This window comes from Ambystoma mexicanum, chromosome 3q (genome assembly GCF_040938575.1).
Source record: "Ambystoma mexicanum isolate Mex_15411 chromosome 3q, UKY_AmexF1_1, whole genome shotgun sequence".
Taxonomy (NCBI): domain Eukaryota; kingdom Metazoa; phylum Chordata; class Amphibia; order Caudata; family Ambystomatidae; genus Ambystoma; species Ambystoma mexicanum.
In genome coordinates, this window is record NC_090926.1 from 377,745,781 (window position 1) to 377,760,688 (window position 14,908).

At 47.2% G+C, this 14,908-nt stretch overlaps 1 protein-coding gene across 4 annotated transcripts in view; it reads left to right on the forward strand.

The window, feature by feature from the left end:
- ANXA6 (annexin A6) overlaps positions 1-14,908 on the forward strand; it is a 275,493-nt gene that overhangs the window by 102,541 nt on the left and 158,044 nt on the right. For all 4 annotated transcript variants that reach the window (XM_069654018.1, XM_069654020.1, XM_069654017.1 and 1 more), the window contains exons 3-4: positions 13,850-13,940; positions 14,377-14,471. In XM_069654018.1, the coding sequence (XP_069510119.1) occupies positions 13,850-13,940; positions 14,377-14,471 (186 nt within the window). The remainder of the gene's footprint in view (positions 1-13,849; positions 13,941-14,376; positions 14,472-14,908) is intronic.

The following is a 14,908-nucleotide window of genomic DNA, read 5'->3' on the forward strand; positions in this document are numbered from 1 at the left end:
CGGTAATAGCGCTACCGTAACTCGGTCCGACGCTATTAGCGCCGAATCTCAAGATGCGGGCGGGGCAGTAAGTATCCATTACCATTCAACCCAATGAGGCTGGGGGGGGGCGCGATTGCCACCGACGGTAATGCCAAAAATGCCCTTAAAGCTGGTGCATTCACCTCCAGCTTGAGCTGGAGGTGAATGCCCCGGAACTCGGGATTGGGTGGAGCAGTAAATGCAGCGGTAATAGCGTAACCGCGGTAATAGCGTAACCGCTGCATTTTACCGTTCCACCCAACTCGTGATGGCCCCAGTGTCCGCCAACCATGGGTGGACTGGCTTATTACTCTGCAGATTTCCCGGTAGGCCTCTGCGCCCTGGACCTCTTTTGTGTAGTAACCCATTCAATTTCCAAATATTCGCAAGGATTGGGCTTGCTGAAAATGTCCAACATGGGGCCACTTTGAACATTATTTCCAAGGCCTCTTTTGGTTCCCAGTCCACCCCTGCTGGCAACTTTTATATACAGTTCCCCCAACAGTGTGCTAAGTGGTAACTGGTCATATAGCACACCAAACTTGCCTTCTGTGCAGTGGGAGCCAAACTGTGCAGATGGTAGTTTCAAAGTGTACACAATAGCTACGTCGTACATCTCATGTATTTTTGCAGGGATGTAGATGGTCCGGGTCTAGCCAGGGCGGATTCCAGGAAGTATCAAAAACTGCTATTGTATTGGGTCTCCCATGCCCCCATCGAACCCCACTAATGAATACTGCACTCGATAACGTTATGCTAAGTCGCCATCGTGTGGCTAAAATGTAAGGTGGAAACCCAGCCTGTTGCCAGCAGGAAACAGAAATGCAGTCCTTTAGGACTTGGTCCCTTCATTCCAATTTTGGTACCAGCATTGAACTGAAGGGACTAGGTCCCAAAGGACTGCATTTGGGTCACCTGCTGTCAACAGGCTGCTTTTGTATTTGTTCCCATTTGGTTCTACTAGGCCGGGGAACTATGGTCTAGCGCTCTCCTCATCCTGAAAGTAAGACTGGTAACTTTATCAACTATTCCAGCTTCCGAATGCTATGCTCATTCCCACAAGCTTGATACCTAGTATAGCTATATAAGCTGTCCACTCTGTGCCTACTGCCCTACAAGCATTTATCTTGCCTGTTGAACTTGCTGACATGCTATCTATCCTGATGTTGGTAATGCCTTTACTATCCTAATATAATCACAAACGCCACTTGACAAGCAGTAGCAAACTGCTCCATGCACACCCCTGTACTAAGTCTTCACATCTATTACGAGCATCCTGACTTTAATCAACTGAGCTGACTACATATTTGAGCCCCTAGTCGCTACCTATTCGCGGTTGCTTACCACCAAGTGATCGCACCATTTTAGCACCTTATTTGCTTGCATCGCCTATGTCTGTTCTCATTGCCGCCCAGCCCATACCTTGGCATTGCATGACCACGGCACCGCTTTCATTTGCGGCTCTGTTCGCCTGTGCTTGCCTTGAAACTACTATTCTATCAACCCCATGCTTGCTTTTGAAATAATTGAACTCTTGCTCAGAACCGCAACTTGGACCCACTTGTTAGCTCCATGATATGCTACTCTGCCTGCCTGATACGCTCATTGTGTATTCCCAATTTTGCTGCGCCACACTTTGATCTATGCCTGCATATGTTGCACCGCTCCGCGTAAGACATGTCCACATGATCTAAGCTAATTCCAGGGTACCTGCCTTCCTCTGCCGTGCCTTTCAACTTGACATTTACCTGATCTGCCAATGCTTGCTGCCAACACTAGAATGTCTTCTCTGCCTGAATTGTTGCACCGTTACAATTAGATCACGCCTCTTGCATTCTGCATTGTTCCCTGCCTAACATGCTAATGTATATGCAAGCTTTGGTATTTGCTTTGCCTGTGTACCCTGATCTGATGCACCCCCATTGCTTGACTCTGAATAAGTAGACTTAATCTGTCTTAAGCTCATTAGCCTGCATTGCTCGTACAGAGCACGCACTGCCTAGCCAAATAGTGCCTGTAACGCTTACCTATAACTGCCTCACATATCCAGCAGCCCTTCCTCTCTAACCTCGGTAACATGCTACCACGCTGGTCCACCCTAAGGTCACTGCTCTCCTCATTACAAGTACTACTCTCAGTGTGGTCAATTACCAGGTCATCACACCTACCACCTCCCGATTTAGCTGTACCTAGCTCCTTGCACACCTCATCCATGGCCTCCTCTCACAGATCTCCTGATACCTACCAAAGTACTGCACATCAATACCACAACATCTACCTCAACGATCCAGCCCTATGGCTCGACCATTTCGCCAAAAAACCCTCACCTAACCAACCATGTTCTATCACTCTTAGAAACCTAAGATTAGGATCTAGACTTATGGGTAAGAAGGGACACCCCATGTACCTGAGTTCATACCTCAAAACTCATACGCACAGCCCGCCTCCACACCCACGCCCCATCACACTCAAACCATCACAGCTTCATCAAGCAACGTTGGTTTAATTAAAGCTGCCCTGATTAACGCAAGATCCCTACCTGTGCACGCTCTGGACATTGCTGATCTTATCAAAACTCAGGAACTCGACTTCATCACCGAGACCTGGCTGCACGCAGCTTCCGGCCCGGCACTCTCATTGGCCATCCCCACTGATTACTCCATCAGATGTGATCGCACCTCGAGAGGTGGAGGAATTGCTTTCACCACTAGAAACTCATTAGAACTTAGAACCATCCCAAGCACTAAGGTGGAAACTGCAGAGTTACTCTCTGTCAAGCTTGGACTCTCAGCTAACCAAACGGCTACCATCCACCTAATATAAAGACCCCCTGGTCCACCCACATCCTTTGTGGATGATATATCTACGTTAGTACTCAACAATGCTAAATCCAACTCCCAAACCATCATTCTTGGCGACCTCAAACTAGGACACCAAGACCCTAATGATCCTGCGGCCCTCGACCTAGCTAATACCTTAACAGATTTAGGTTTCACTCACCACATACAGGAACCTACCCACATTAAAGGGCGATCCCTTGACTGGCTTAGTGACACCAATTGCAATATTAGCGTAATCTCCAACGCCCCTTGCTTGTGGTCTGACCACCATGTCATCACTTTCAGCATTGAAGCATCCCCACCACCCAGGCCTTTGGTCTCCCCAGCCACCCTCACTAGAAATAAAAAGAACATTACAACAGAAAAAATACTCCCCCTTATCCTTCCCACACTAAATAACGCTCCTGACACTTGCTCAGACCCCACCAACCTAGCCGACATCTATAACCAGTCACTGCTTGCAGCCATCAACTCTATCGCCCCGCTCAAACTGAGGAAACCCAAACAACGAGCACACCTTAACTCGTGGTTTACTCCCCAGCTCAGAGTGTTACGCAAAGAGAAACGCTCAGCAGAGTCACGCTGGAAAAGTCACCACTCAGACGCCCACAAGGACAGTCTTCTGATAGCCACCCTTAACTATAAAGAAGCTGTACTCCAGGCAAAAAAAGATTCTTATAATAACCGCATTATGTCAGCCCAGTCCAATACTAAGGAACTCTTTAATATCCTTAAGGAACTCGAGACACCTGCAGCCCCCCCTGACTCTTGCTCAAAAGACAACACTTGGTGCACCAATATTCAGTCAGCACTCCTGGGTAAAATTGCTACCCTCCAATCTAAAATCAGGGACAAACAGAAATCCCTACAGCTTGACCAACCACCGACCACACCTACACTTAATACACATTTAACCTATCCGCATAAACCTTTCTCCTTCTCCCCACTCACTACTCTCGAAGTAGAAAACATCATAAACAATTTAAAACCTTCCAATTGCCAAGGCGAACCCTGCCCAGCACCTATTATCAAAGAAGCATCTCATGAGCTAGCCCCGTTCATTACAGCATTCATAAATGCTTCTTTCAAGACGGGTATTGTCCCCGACAACCTAAAGGATGCATGGGTTATCCCACTCCTCAAAAAACCCTCCCTTGACCCTAATATCCCAACTAACTTCAGACCTATCACTACGGTCCCATTCCTGCTCAAGACCTGGACCGCGCAGCCTACCTGCAGATTCAGGATTACCTCGAACTAAACAATCTCCTGGGCTTAAGACAATCAGGGTTCCGCCCTAAACATGGCACGGAGTCAGCTCTGATCGACTTGTAAACTCAGATGGAGTCACTGAAGGACAATGGGAAGCTAGCTCTTCTCCTTCTCCTCGATCTCTCCGCGGCTTTTGATCTGGTCAACCACCAAATACTCTGCCAGCATCTCAAATCCACAGCCCACTTCTCCGACTCTGCCAATGCCTGGATCCACTAATTCCTGAGCAATAGGTCCATGAGGGTCTTCTCACCGCTGGCATCAGCGGATCCCTCCCCCATTCACTATGGCGTTCCTCAAGGCTTGTGTGTATCCCCTACGTTGTATAACGTATTCACCAAGCCCCTCTTCGATGTGCTTGACTATCTGGGTGTCTCCTACACTAACTACGCGGACGACACCCAGATACTCATCCCTATCACAGGAGACTACCCAGCTGACACCAAAGCCCTCAACGATGTTTACTTGGTCATCCAGGCCTGGATGGCACAGCACGAACTTTGCCTTAACGATGATAAGACTGAGCTCTTACTTTTAGGATCAAATCATCGGCTCAACAAGCTAGACCAAACCTACAAGTCCTTCATTATTGACGGCAATGACATTAAAGTCTCCAAAGATACTAAGACGCTAGGGGTCTATCTTGACTCCTCGCTTTCTCTGAACAGACAAATAAATGCAGTTGGGTCAGCTTCGGCCTATACCTGCAAACTTATCACTGCTTGTAGACCCTTCCTAAACTCCACCAACTGTATCACACTCGCCAGACCTCTTGTTATGGCCAAAATCGACTACTGTAGTGCTCTCTACCTAGGGACCAGTCAGTCTAACCTTAATAAATTGCAAACTGTACAAAATAATGCCTTAAGGGCAGCCTTAAACATCCCGAGACGCTCTCAGATCTCCTCCGTCAGATTGGACTTACGCTGGCTCCCGGTAAAACAGAGAATTGCCCTGAAAACCCTAGCTTTGACTCACAAATGTCTGAACAACGCCCCACCTTACCTGTCCACTCGCTTCTCACGCCACACCTCCACTCGACCTACCAGAGCAGCCCAAACTCACAGCCTCATCGTGCCTAGATGCAAACTCCAAAAAGCTGGTGGGGTGAGCTTCCCCGTCCTGGCCTCCAAACTCTGGAACACCTTGCCCACACCTATCAGAATTGAACCATCATTCCACTCCTTCAAGAACAATGCTAAAACATGGCTGCTCTCCCAAGTCTCATGAGACCTTGACACAGTCCAGACTCCATGTGGGGTACAGAACTGAATATACATTTTCTCTCTGCTCTGTCCCTGTATTATACGCTGTTAATGGTACCCTTCGGTACATGTATATATGCTGTATATTTTTGTAACTTCGGTAACTACTGCTTTTTGTAACCTGTTTAAGAGTATGCGCCCGGTTGCCCCTGGGCCTGGTTTTTTGCGCTTTATAAATAAAATTAAAAAAAAATAAAAATAAAAAAACTATGCCCAGTTGCTCCTGAAGCTGACATAACTTTTAGGGTGTATGGTATACACGTTTTATTGTGTCACATTTGAGGAATTAGTTTGTGCACCTTGCCAATTGCTATTCTATTATAATGTGATGTGCGCCTTTGTAGTGCATGCAGTTCACATTGACAGTGTTGGGATGACCCATGTTGCCGTTTTTGCCCACTTGCCCCCAAAGACTGCCACCTGCGGTGATGGATAATGGGGGTTGAGGGGCTTTGTTTCTTCTGGCCCTTGCCCACACTGGTTAACTGCTGCTGGCTTCAGACAAAGCAGGATCTTCAGCAGAGTGATTGGCATTTCGCTCTACACATGCTAATGGTTGCCTATCTGCTGTGACAAAGTGTTAGGCCCTAGCAAACCATTGAGGACTACTCTTTGTCTGATGGCCAGGTCCTCAACCTGATTTTCAGTTAAAGACACATTTAGCTTGGTAACTTCATTTAATACAGTTTTTCTTTAGAAAAAAGAGAAGGGAATACCTTGTTATGAAGACACTCTGTGCAGATTTAGTTTTGCTTTAAAAAGTGACATGCCCATAAGAATTAATACCTTTCAAACAGTTATGTATACAGTAATTAAATTATTATTTGAAAGGCCAAACATTTTCCTGCCCCTTGACAAAGGTTCCCTCATTGTTAATGTTAAACAAGATTGTGGGGTGGGGTAAGTCTGGTATAGAGGGAGTAGGAAAGAGAGAGGTGATGTCCTGTTGGTAGCTACAGTCCGGTTTTCACTGTGCGCTGAACTTGGGTGTGAATGTTTGATCGATGTCAGTCCTCGTGTGGTGTTGGTGCGGCTTATGTGTTGTATGTTTGTTGTTCCAGTGAAGTGCGTGCAGTTTGGTGTGCGAGAAGGTGGTTGTGTGGATTTTTGTGTGAGCTAAGTATGCAGAAATTTGAGCTTTTGGATAAGTGGGTTATATGTCTCAAAGCTAACATTCACAGTTCTGTGTCATTGCAACGCTGGCTAGTATTCACAGTTCTCCAGCATTGGATCTTTCATGGATTCACATGCTTAGAATATTCCCCGTCGTCAGACTGGGACCCCTCGGTACACATATATAGCCTTTTCCAAAGGAAAACTTTCGACACTTTTGTGTCCTATCTACGTCCTTCTAGGACCCGCCTACGCATGCTCCGCAGGCCGTGCTAGTATAAGAGGCCCGCCCCCGCGGCTCCCCTTCAGATTTCAACCGTCTCCAAAGTAGTGGGATCTCCTCGTGTTGTCCTACTGTTTTGTACTAGGTTGCGTTATTGGATTTCGAGTAATAATGTCCTCTGTGTCAGGGAAAGCGCTGTTCCGTCCATGCGCGACATGCGGCTTAAAAAAAGGTTTACGAGGGGGACGGGCATATGGACTGCATATATTGCCTCCACCCTCACCATTCGGCGGATACCTGCGACATATGCAAGGGTTTTTTTCAAAAAACCCTCAAAGACCGGAACAGACGCCTGGTGGCATGGCTGAATGATGGAGCGGGGGCATACCCCCCCTCGGAGGTGGGCTCCACACAGTCGGCGAAAATATCACGCCTCGCGGTCTCGTAGGAACCACCGGCGAAGAAATCTAGACCGTCGGAAAAAGAGTCGTCTGGCAGTCACTCCACTAGAGACTCCTCGGCAAAGAAATCATCCTCATCAAAAAAGCATGAGAAGGAAAGGAAATCCTCCTCTGGCGATCATCACAGATCGACCATGAGTCGAGAGTCGAGTAAAAGCGGGCACAGTGTGGAGAAGGCGGGACCGCCAAAACCACCTGCGAAGTCCATTCTATGATGGAGAAGGCATGCAAAGAATTTGGTCTGTCCCAGGAAGAACAGAAAAAGGACTGTTTTTATTTGTTCGACCACATGGGCAAGAGAAGGAGGTCGGTGTTCTCGATACCAATACTAGACCATGTATGGAAAGAGGGGTTGCAGACAATGAGACACCCATTCTCAGAACCAGCAGTGAAAGGACGCCTAGAAAAAAAGTTTAAGGCTCCAGAGTCTACCCCCAAGTGTTTATCCTCCCAACCAACACCGGACTCGGTGGTGTCGGCGGCAGCAGCGAGGAAGGCAAAGGCACAGCAAAGTGCACGACGACTCCTGAGAACGAAGCGAGACGCCAAGATGCCTTTGGCAAGAAAGTGCTCTCCGTGGGAGCGACCACAGTAAAGGCCGCAAACTCTCTGGCAATTGTGGGCAGATACGATAGGGAGATGTGGCACAGACTAGCTCCGCTGCTTGATCATCTTCCAGAAGAACAGAGGAAGGCGGCGATGCTGCTGGTCCGAGAGGGTGAGGAAGCCTCAAATCACGCAATAAACATTGCAATGGATCTCGCTGAGTCAGGCTTCAAGCAAATCAACAATGGGGTGGTATTCAGGCCAGAAGTGCAATACAAGGTCTTAGATATGCCCTTTGAGGGAGACCTTCTTTTCGGTGAGAAGGTGGACGAGGCCCTAAAAGGAATGAAAGAAGATTCGGACACGGCACGTTCATTGGGTGCCCTCCAGAGTGGCAGAAGTTACAAGTCTTTTCGTCCCTTTAGAGGGGCTTCAGGTAATTCAAGATTCTCTTCTGGAGACGGATCCTTTGCCAGATCGGCTTACCCCTCCCAGGGATACCGACGTGCCTCACAATCGGCTAACCGTCGACGAAACTTCCAGTCTTCCAGAAGACGACCATCATACCCATCGTCGAGAGACAAGCAAATTAAAGATCAGCAGTGACATACCACAAACCGTTCTGGGGGGAAGAGTTTCAGCATATATCGACGAATGGGAAAGGATAACGACGGACCAATGGGTGTTAGACACTATAAGAAACGGACACTCTCTGCAATTCAAACACAACCCTCCGCAAATTCCACCTGCGTTCACCGCTCAGTCCCATATGAAGGTACTGCAACAAGAGGTTACACTCGTTAGCGAAGGGCGTGATAGAATTAGTTCCAACATCACAGAGAGGTCAAGGAGTCTACTCAAGATACTTCGTAAAAAAGCCGAACGGCAAATGGCGTCCCATTCTAGACTTACGCGATCTCAAGTCCTTAAAGAGCCTGAAATTCAAGATGCTCACTCTGCAGGAAGTGATCCGCGCAGTTCAAAAGGGAGATTTCCTGGCGTCCCTGGATTTACAGGACGCCTATTTCCATATTCCAATGTGTCGGAAACACAGGAAATTCCTACGTTTTGTAATAGGGCGAACTCACTACCAATTCACGGTTCTTCCTTTCGGGCTCAAGACCTCCCCCAGAACGTTCACAAAATGCCTGGCTCCAGTGGCTGCCTGGCTAAGGAAGCAAAGCCACCATGTATACCCATACCTCGACGACTGGCTGGTAAGGGGATCCTCCCCAGCGTCGACCAACACAAGTCTGCAAGCCACCATGCAGCTTCTACAACGGCTAGGATTTGCCATAAACTTCGAGAAATCCTCTCTGCGGCCATCGAGAACGCTGGTATTCTTGGGGGCACAGTTCGAGACTCAGTTAGGGCTGGTGAAACCTTCTCTCGACAGGACCTCAAGGCTCATTCAACAAGCGGCCCGGCTACGGCGAAACACCAGGATCTCAGTGAGAAAGTATGTTTCGGTCCTAGGGGCCATGGCATCCTGCATCCATCTGGTGAGAAACTGTCGACTTCATGAGGCCAGTCCAAGAATTCCTCGCGGACCGATGGACACAGGCTCAGGGATCGTGGTCGGACAGGATAACCATCGACGACGACAAGCCACGTCGGACCCTTCAGTGGTGGCAGAGTTCCCACAATCTGAACAACGGTGTGCCCCTACAGGAGCCGGAGTTTCAGAGCACCATAGTTACGGATGCGTCCCTAACCGGATGGGGAGTGCACATGGGTGCTCTCCAAACGCAAGGTCGCTGGTCTCAAACGGAGTCACTCCTACACATAAACGTACTGGAACTCAGAGCGGTACGATGGGCTTTGAAGGCGTTCCTACCACAGATCAAGAGTTTGCGATTGCGAATACTGACCGACAATACAACAGCCATGTTTTATCTGAGGAAACAAGGAGGGACACGATCAAGGACTCTTTCCATAGAAGCCCAGAAAACATGGCATTGGGCATCGAAGCACGAAATTTCCCTCGTGGCTCATCACCTTCCAGGAGTGAGGAACGGCCAAGCCGACTCCCTCAGCAGAAGCATGGCCCAGATACATGAGTGGGAAGTGGACACGGGTCACTTGAGGAAAGTGTTCGAGAAATGGGGTCACCCCCCTCTGGACGCCTTCGCGACCAAAGACAACAAGAAATGCGAGCAATTTGCAAGAAGATGGCCCCAACAGGGTTCGGTGGGGGAGGCGTTCTCCTTCCCATGGACGGACATGTTCCTCTATGCTTTCCGCCCGTTTCCCCTCATACGGAAAACAATACAGTGGATATGCAGATACAATTGCCGGGTGATTCTAGTGACACCATACTGGCCGAGGCAACCGTGGTTCTCAGACCTCCTCCATCTATCGCTGGAACATCCCATAGCGTTTCCGAAAGTCCCATACCTTCTATCCCGGGACAGAGGCACGGTGTGGCATCACGACCCGGACAGTCTCAACCTTCCGTCCTGGCTCCTGACTTCTCGGAGTTCGGCGCTTTAGACATTTCAGAGGATTGCCAAAAAATTCTACAGGCGGCTAGAGCCCCTTCTACTAACAAATCTTACTCCTATAAGTGGCAGAGATTCTGTGAATGGTGTAGAGGACAACGGGGCCTACAACCATTGTTGGTGACGCCGGAACAAGTTCTACCTTACCTGCTCCTCTTGGCAGAAAAGGGATTGTCCCCCTCATCGATAAAGGTACACCTGGCAGCCATCTCGAGGTTCACAAGTAAGAGGCAGTCGTCTCCTCTATTCAGTGACAGACTGGTAAAACACTTCATGCGGGGTTTATTTCGAGCTTTTCCCCCGGTCAAACGTTTTCCCCCGACGTGGAGCCTCAACACAGTGTTGGCAGGCTTGATGAAACCGCCTTTTGAGCCTATGGCCACGTCCGACATAAAATTCATTTCGTGGAAGTTGGCATGCTTGATAGCTATCACATCAGCCAGACGTATCTCGGAACTACAAGCGCTGGTCGTGGACCCGCCCTACCTAAGATTCTTTAAGGACAAGGTAGTCCTGGCAACTAACCCTATGTTCGTCCCGAAGGTTCTGACGGTATATCACAAACACTCATCCGTGGTTCTGCCTACTTTCTTCGCCACTCCATCGGCAGCAGAAAAAACTCTTCATACCCTGGATGTTAAGAGGGCTCTGAAATTCTACCTACATCGCACGCAAGACATCAGGGCTACTCGGCAACTGTTCGTCGCATATGGTCCGTCGACGAGAGGAAAAGCAATCTCTAAACAGGGATTGGCTAGATGGGTCTCGTCGACGATTGCTTTTTGTCACTCTAAGGCCGGAAGGCCACTGCAAGGACATCCTAGAGCTCATTCTACAAGGTCGATGTCCTCCTCAACAGCGTTATGGGCTGGGATTCCGCTGACGGACATATGCCAAGCTGCGGCATGGTCAGTGCTCCACACGTTTACCCGCCACTACTGCCTTGCCAGGCAGCATGCAGACGAGGTGCAGATGGGAAGAGCTGTCCTGCGCCATCTGTTTCAGTAAGGTAAGCTCCTCCCTGTGGAGATTCTGTTGTCTACCCTCTTAAGGGCGATATACTTTATGTGGGCAACGTTATGACTTAACTTAACCCTACGGTAGATATGCATTGTGTAGTAGGGTGAGGATATATATTGTTACATTACATTCTCACCGCCGTCTCAAGCGTTACTGCTTTACAATCTATTCTAAGCATGTGAATCCATGAAAGATCCAATGCTGGAGAAGGGAATAGTTTCTTACCTGTAACTCCATTTCTCCAGCATTGGTATCTTTCATGGATTCACATGCGCCCGCCAACCTCCCCGTATGTAATGGTTGTGATAAATTTAACCCTGCCTACTTTGGAGGGGCCGAAATCTGAAGGGGAGCCGCGGGGGCGGGCCTCTTATACTAGCACGGCCTGCGGAGCATGCGTAGGCGGGGTCCTAGAAGGACGTAGATAGGACACAAAAGTGTCGAACGTTTTCCTTTGGAAAAGGCTATATATGTGTACCGAGGGGTCCCAGTCTGACGACTGGGAATATTCTAAGCATGTGAATCCATGAAAGATACCAATGCTGGAGAAATGGAGTTACAGGTAAGAAACTATTCCCTTCTATCATAGTTTATCTTAATCAATCTTAAGGAAGAAGTGACGCATGCTGATAATAACAATTTGATCTAAATGTGGCACTACCTATCATTCACAATCCTGTCTCATTGTGACTCGGGCTGATATTCACGGTTCTGTCTGAACGTGGCTTGGCTACCATACACATTACGGTCAAGATGTGACGCATGCTAGTATTCACAATTCTGTGTAAATGTGGCAGTGGCAATATTTATAATCCTGCCTAGATGTGACACAAGCCTACCTTTACAGTCCCCTCTAGATGTGGTGAATGCTAATATTCATAATTATATCTGAAGGCGGCAGTGGCAATATTCACAATCCTGACTAGTTGAGATACATGCTAGTATTCACAATTCTATCCAAATGTGGCCCTTGCTAACATTTATAATCCTGTCTGGAAGTGACACAGACTGATATTCACAGTTCTATCCAAATGTGGCACTAGTTAACATTCACAGTCCTGTCTACATGTGACGCATGCTAATATTCACAATTCTATGTAAATGTGGCAGTAGCAATATTTATTTACTATCCTGTCTAGATGCGACGCAAGCCTACCTTTACAGTCCTGTCTCGATGTGGTGCATGCTAATATTCATAATTCTATCCAAAGGTGCTCGTGGCAATATTCACAGTCCTGACTAGTTGAAATGCATGCTAGTATTCACAATTCTATCCAAATGTGGCACTAGCTAACATTCGCAATCCTGTCTGGATGTGACGCAGGTTAAGTCTCACTTCTATCTAAATGTGGCACCAGTTAACATTCACAATGCTGTCTAGATGTGACGCAATCCTACATATAAAATCCTGTCTCGCTTTGACGCAGGCTGATATTCACGGTTCTGTCTAAACGTGGCTTCGGCTACCATACACAGTCCTGTCTAGATGTGACGCATGCTAGTATTCACAATTCTATCTAAATGTGGCACCAGCGAATTGTAACTTAAACGTGCTGATGAGGGGTGGTCAGGGCTGGTTCTAAAGCAAGGCAGTGCTAGGTGGTAGCCCAATTCGAGCTACAGATGGTGTTTTACCGCAGGCAGCAGAAATACATGCACCTCAGCCATAGTTAGGGTTCCAGACGTTTATTACGCCGTTGCCACAGCCCTGCCAGTTTGTCCCTTGATGTCGGTCTATGGACTAGTCCGGAACCCTCATGTCAAGCTCAGAGTCCAGGTGACTCCAATGTTTTAATTGTGATGTGGTTTACAAATTGAAACCTGTCACACAAGCAATTCATTGATAAACTGCAATAAGAACATAAAAGTATCCATCCTTATATTGTGAGCTACGTCTAAAGCCTATTTTTGCTTTTGTAAAGAAAGAACTTGGGGTGGCGGTGGTTTTCTCTGTAAAGTATGTGTCTGTTATGCAATACTTGACATTTCCTCATTTAAATATGCGATGATGATACATTTGTAAAATGTGTAGTCGTTTTGCCTACAGTTATTGCGGATCGCTACGTCTTTGCTCCCCATTTCTTCAATGTCTTGTTCTGTTTCTTCATCCGTCTCAATACAATTTTTAAATACAAAATGGGTGTTTGTGACAATTATTTTAACTCTCGAGTCTTGTGTCCACGAGGGTGTGGAGGGGGATTTCTTTTAACTGATTTAAGCATGACACTCAGATAAACATCTCCTGTGTGATAGCATTGCTTGTGTGTAGGCGGTTTGCTTCTATGTTTGTAGATGTGAGTGTGGTTTCCTGGAGATGCCCCGTGTTTCTGCTGTTACTGTGCTGTTGGCAACAGGAAGCATTGGCATGCACAGAGAGATAATGTAATGCAGGGGTCTGCGATCTTTGGCTCTCCAGATGTGTTGTACTACAACTTCCATCAGCCCTCCCCAGGATAGTCAATGAGAAGGGGTCATGGGAGTCGTAGTCCAAAACCTTTGTAGAGCTGCATGTTGCAGGCCCCTGCTGCATTTACTTCTTGTCTTCCCCTCACTCTGCTCATCAACTTCCTTTATCATTTTATTCCAGGGTTCAAGATACAGAGGCTCGATAAAGGATTTCCCCAACTTTGATCCCAACCATGATGCCGAGGCACTATACAAGGCCATGAAGGGGATAGGTATGTGGTTGGACCGGCAGGTGCGAGGGGACTGAGGTGTTTGAAGTGCTTTTTCTCAGCTTAGAAAATCATGACTCTGAAGCACCTTTTCCCTCTCTCTCCCTCTTTATATATTTCTCTCGCAATCTCTATTGTCCCTTGATCTCACTCTTTCTCCCACTCTCCCCCTCTCTGCCTCTTTCACTCACTCTGTCTACATTCCTTCTTTCTTCCCCCTCTGCAATTACATTTCCCTTTGAATTGCTCTTTTTTTCAGCTTCCCTTCACCTTATTTGTTCCTGTTCTGTTTCTTCCTTATTTTCTTTTTTTCTCCCATCGTCTCCCTTTTGCTTCTTTTTCAGTTTTGTTTCTTTAACCCAATCTCGTACTCTGATTCCATTTCATACCTTTTCCTTTGTTGTCTCTTCCTAATCCCATCCCTAATGCCTCCGTGCAGGAAGTGACAAAGAAGCCATCCTTGACCTGATCACTTCTAGAAGCAATCGTCAGCGCCAGGAAATCACACAGACATACAAAATGATCTATGGAAAGGTAAGCACTTCTTCCAGCAGTGCCTGCGTGGCACATTGACTACTCTAATCTCACCAGGAAGGCCTCCACATTGTCCTGGATGTTACTTCCATCAGGCAGATGACCATATCATGCTGGTGAAGGTATCCTTCAAAGTACAGCTCATAATATTAAATAATATAATCTCTAGCGAAATGAAACCAAATCATATTGATTCCAAAACCTTTACGGAACAAATATCACCTGCATGTTAATTAATATGGAATTTGAAGAATTGTGGCCATACTGTATTGAATGAAATAATCTCTAAAGGAAGGCAGCCAAGGACTAATTAGCAATGTTATCTGTACAAGAAGGTCATCAAGAAGTATCAAATATCTCATCTACAACACAACCTTAGTTTACTGATAGAGTTGTCTAATCACTGCATGAAAGTAGAATATCATATTAATAAATGT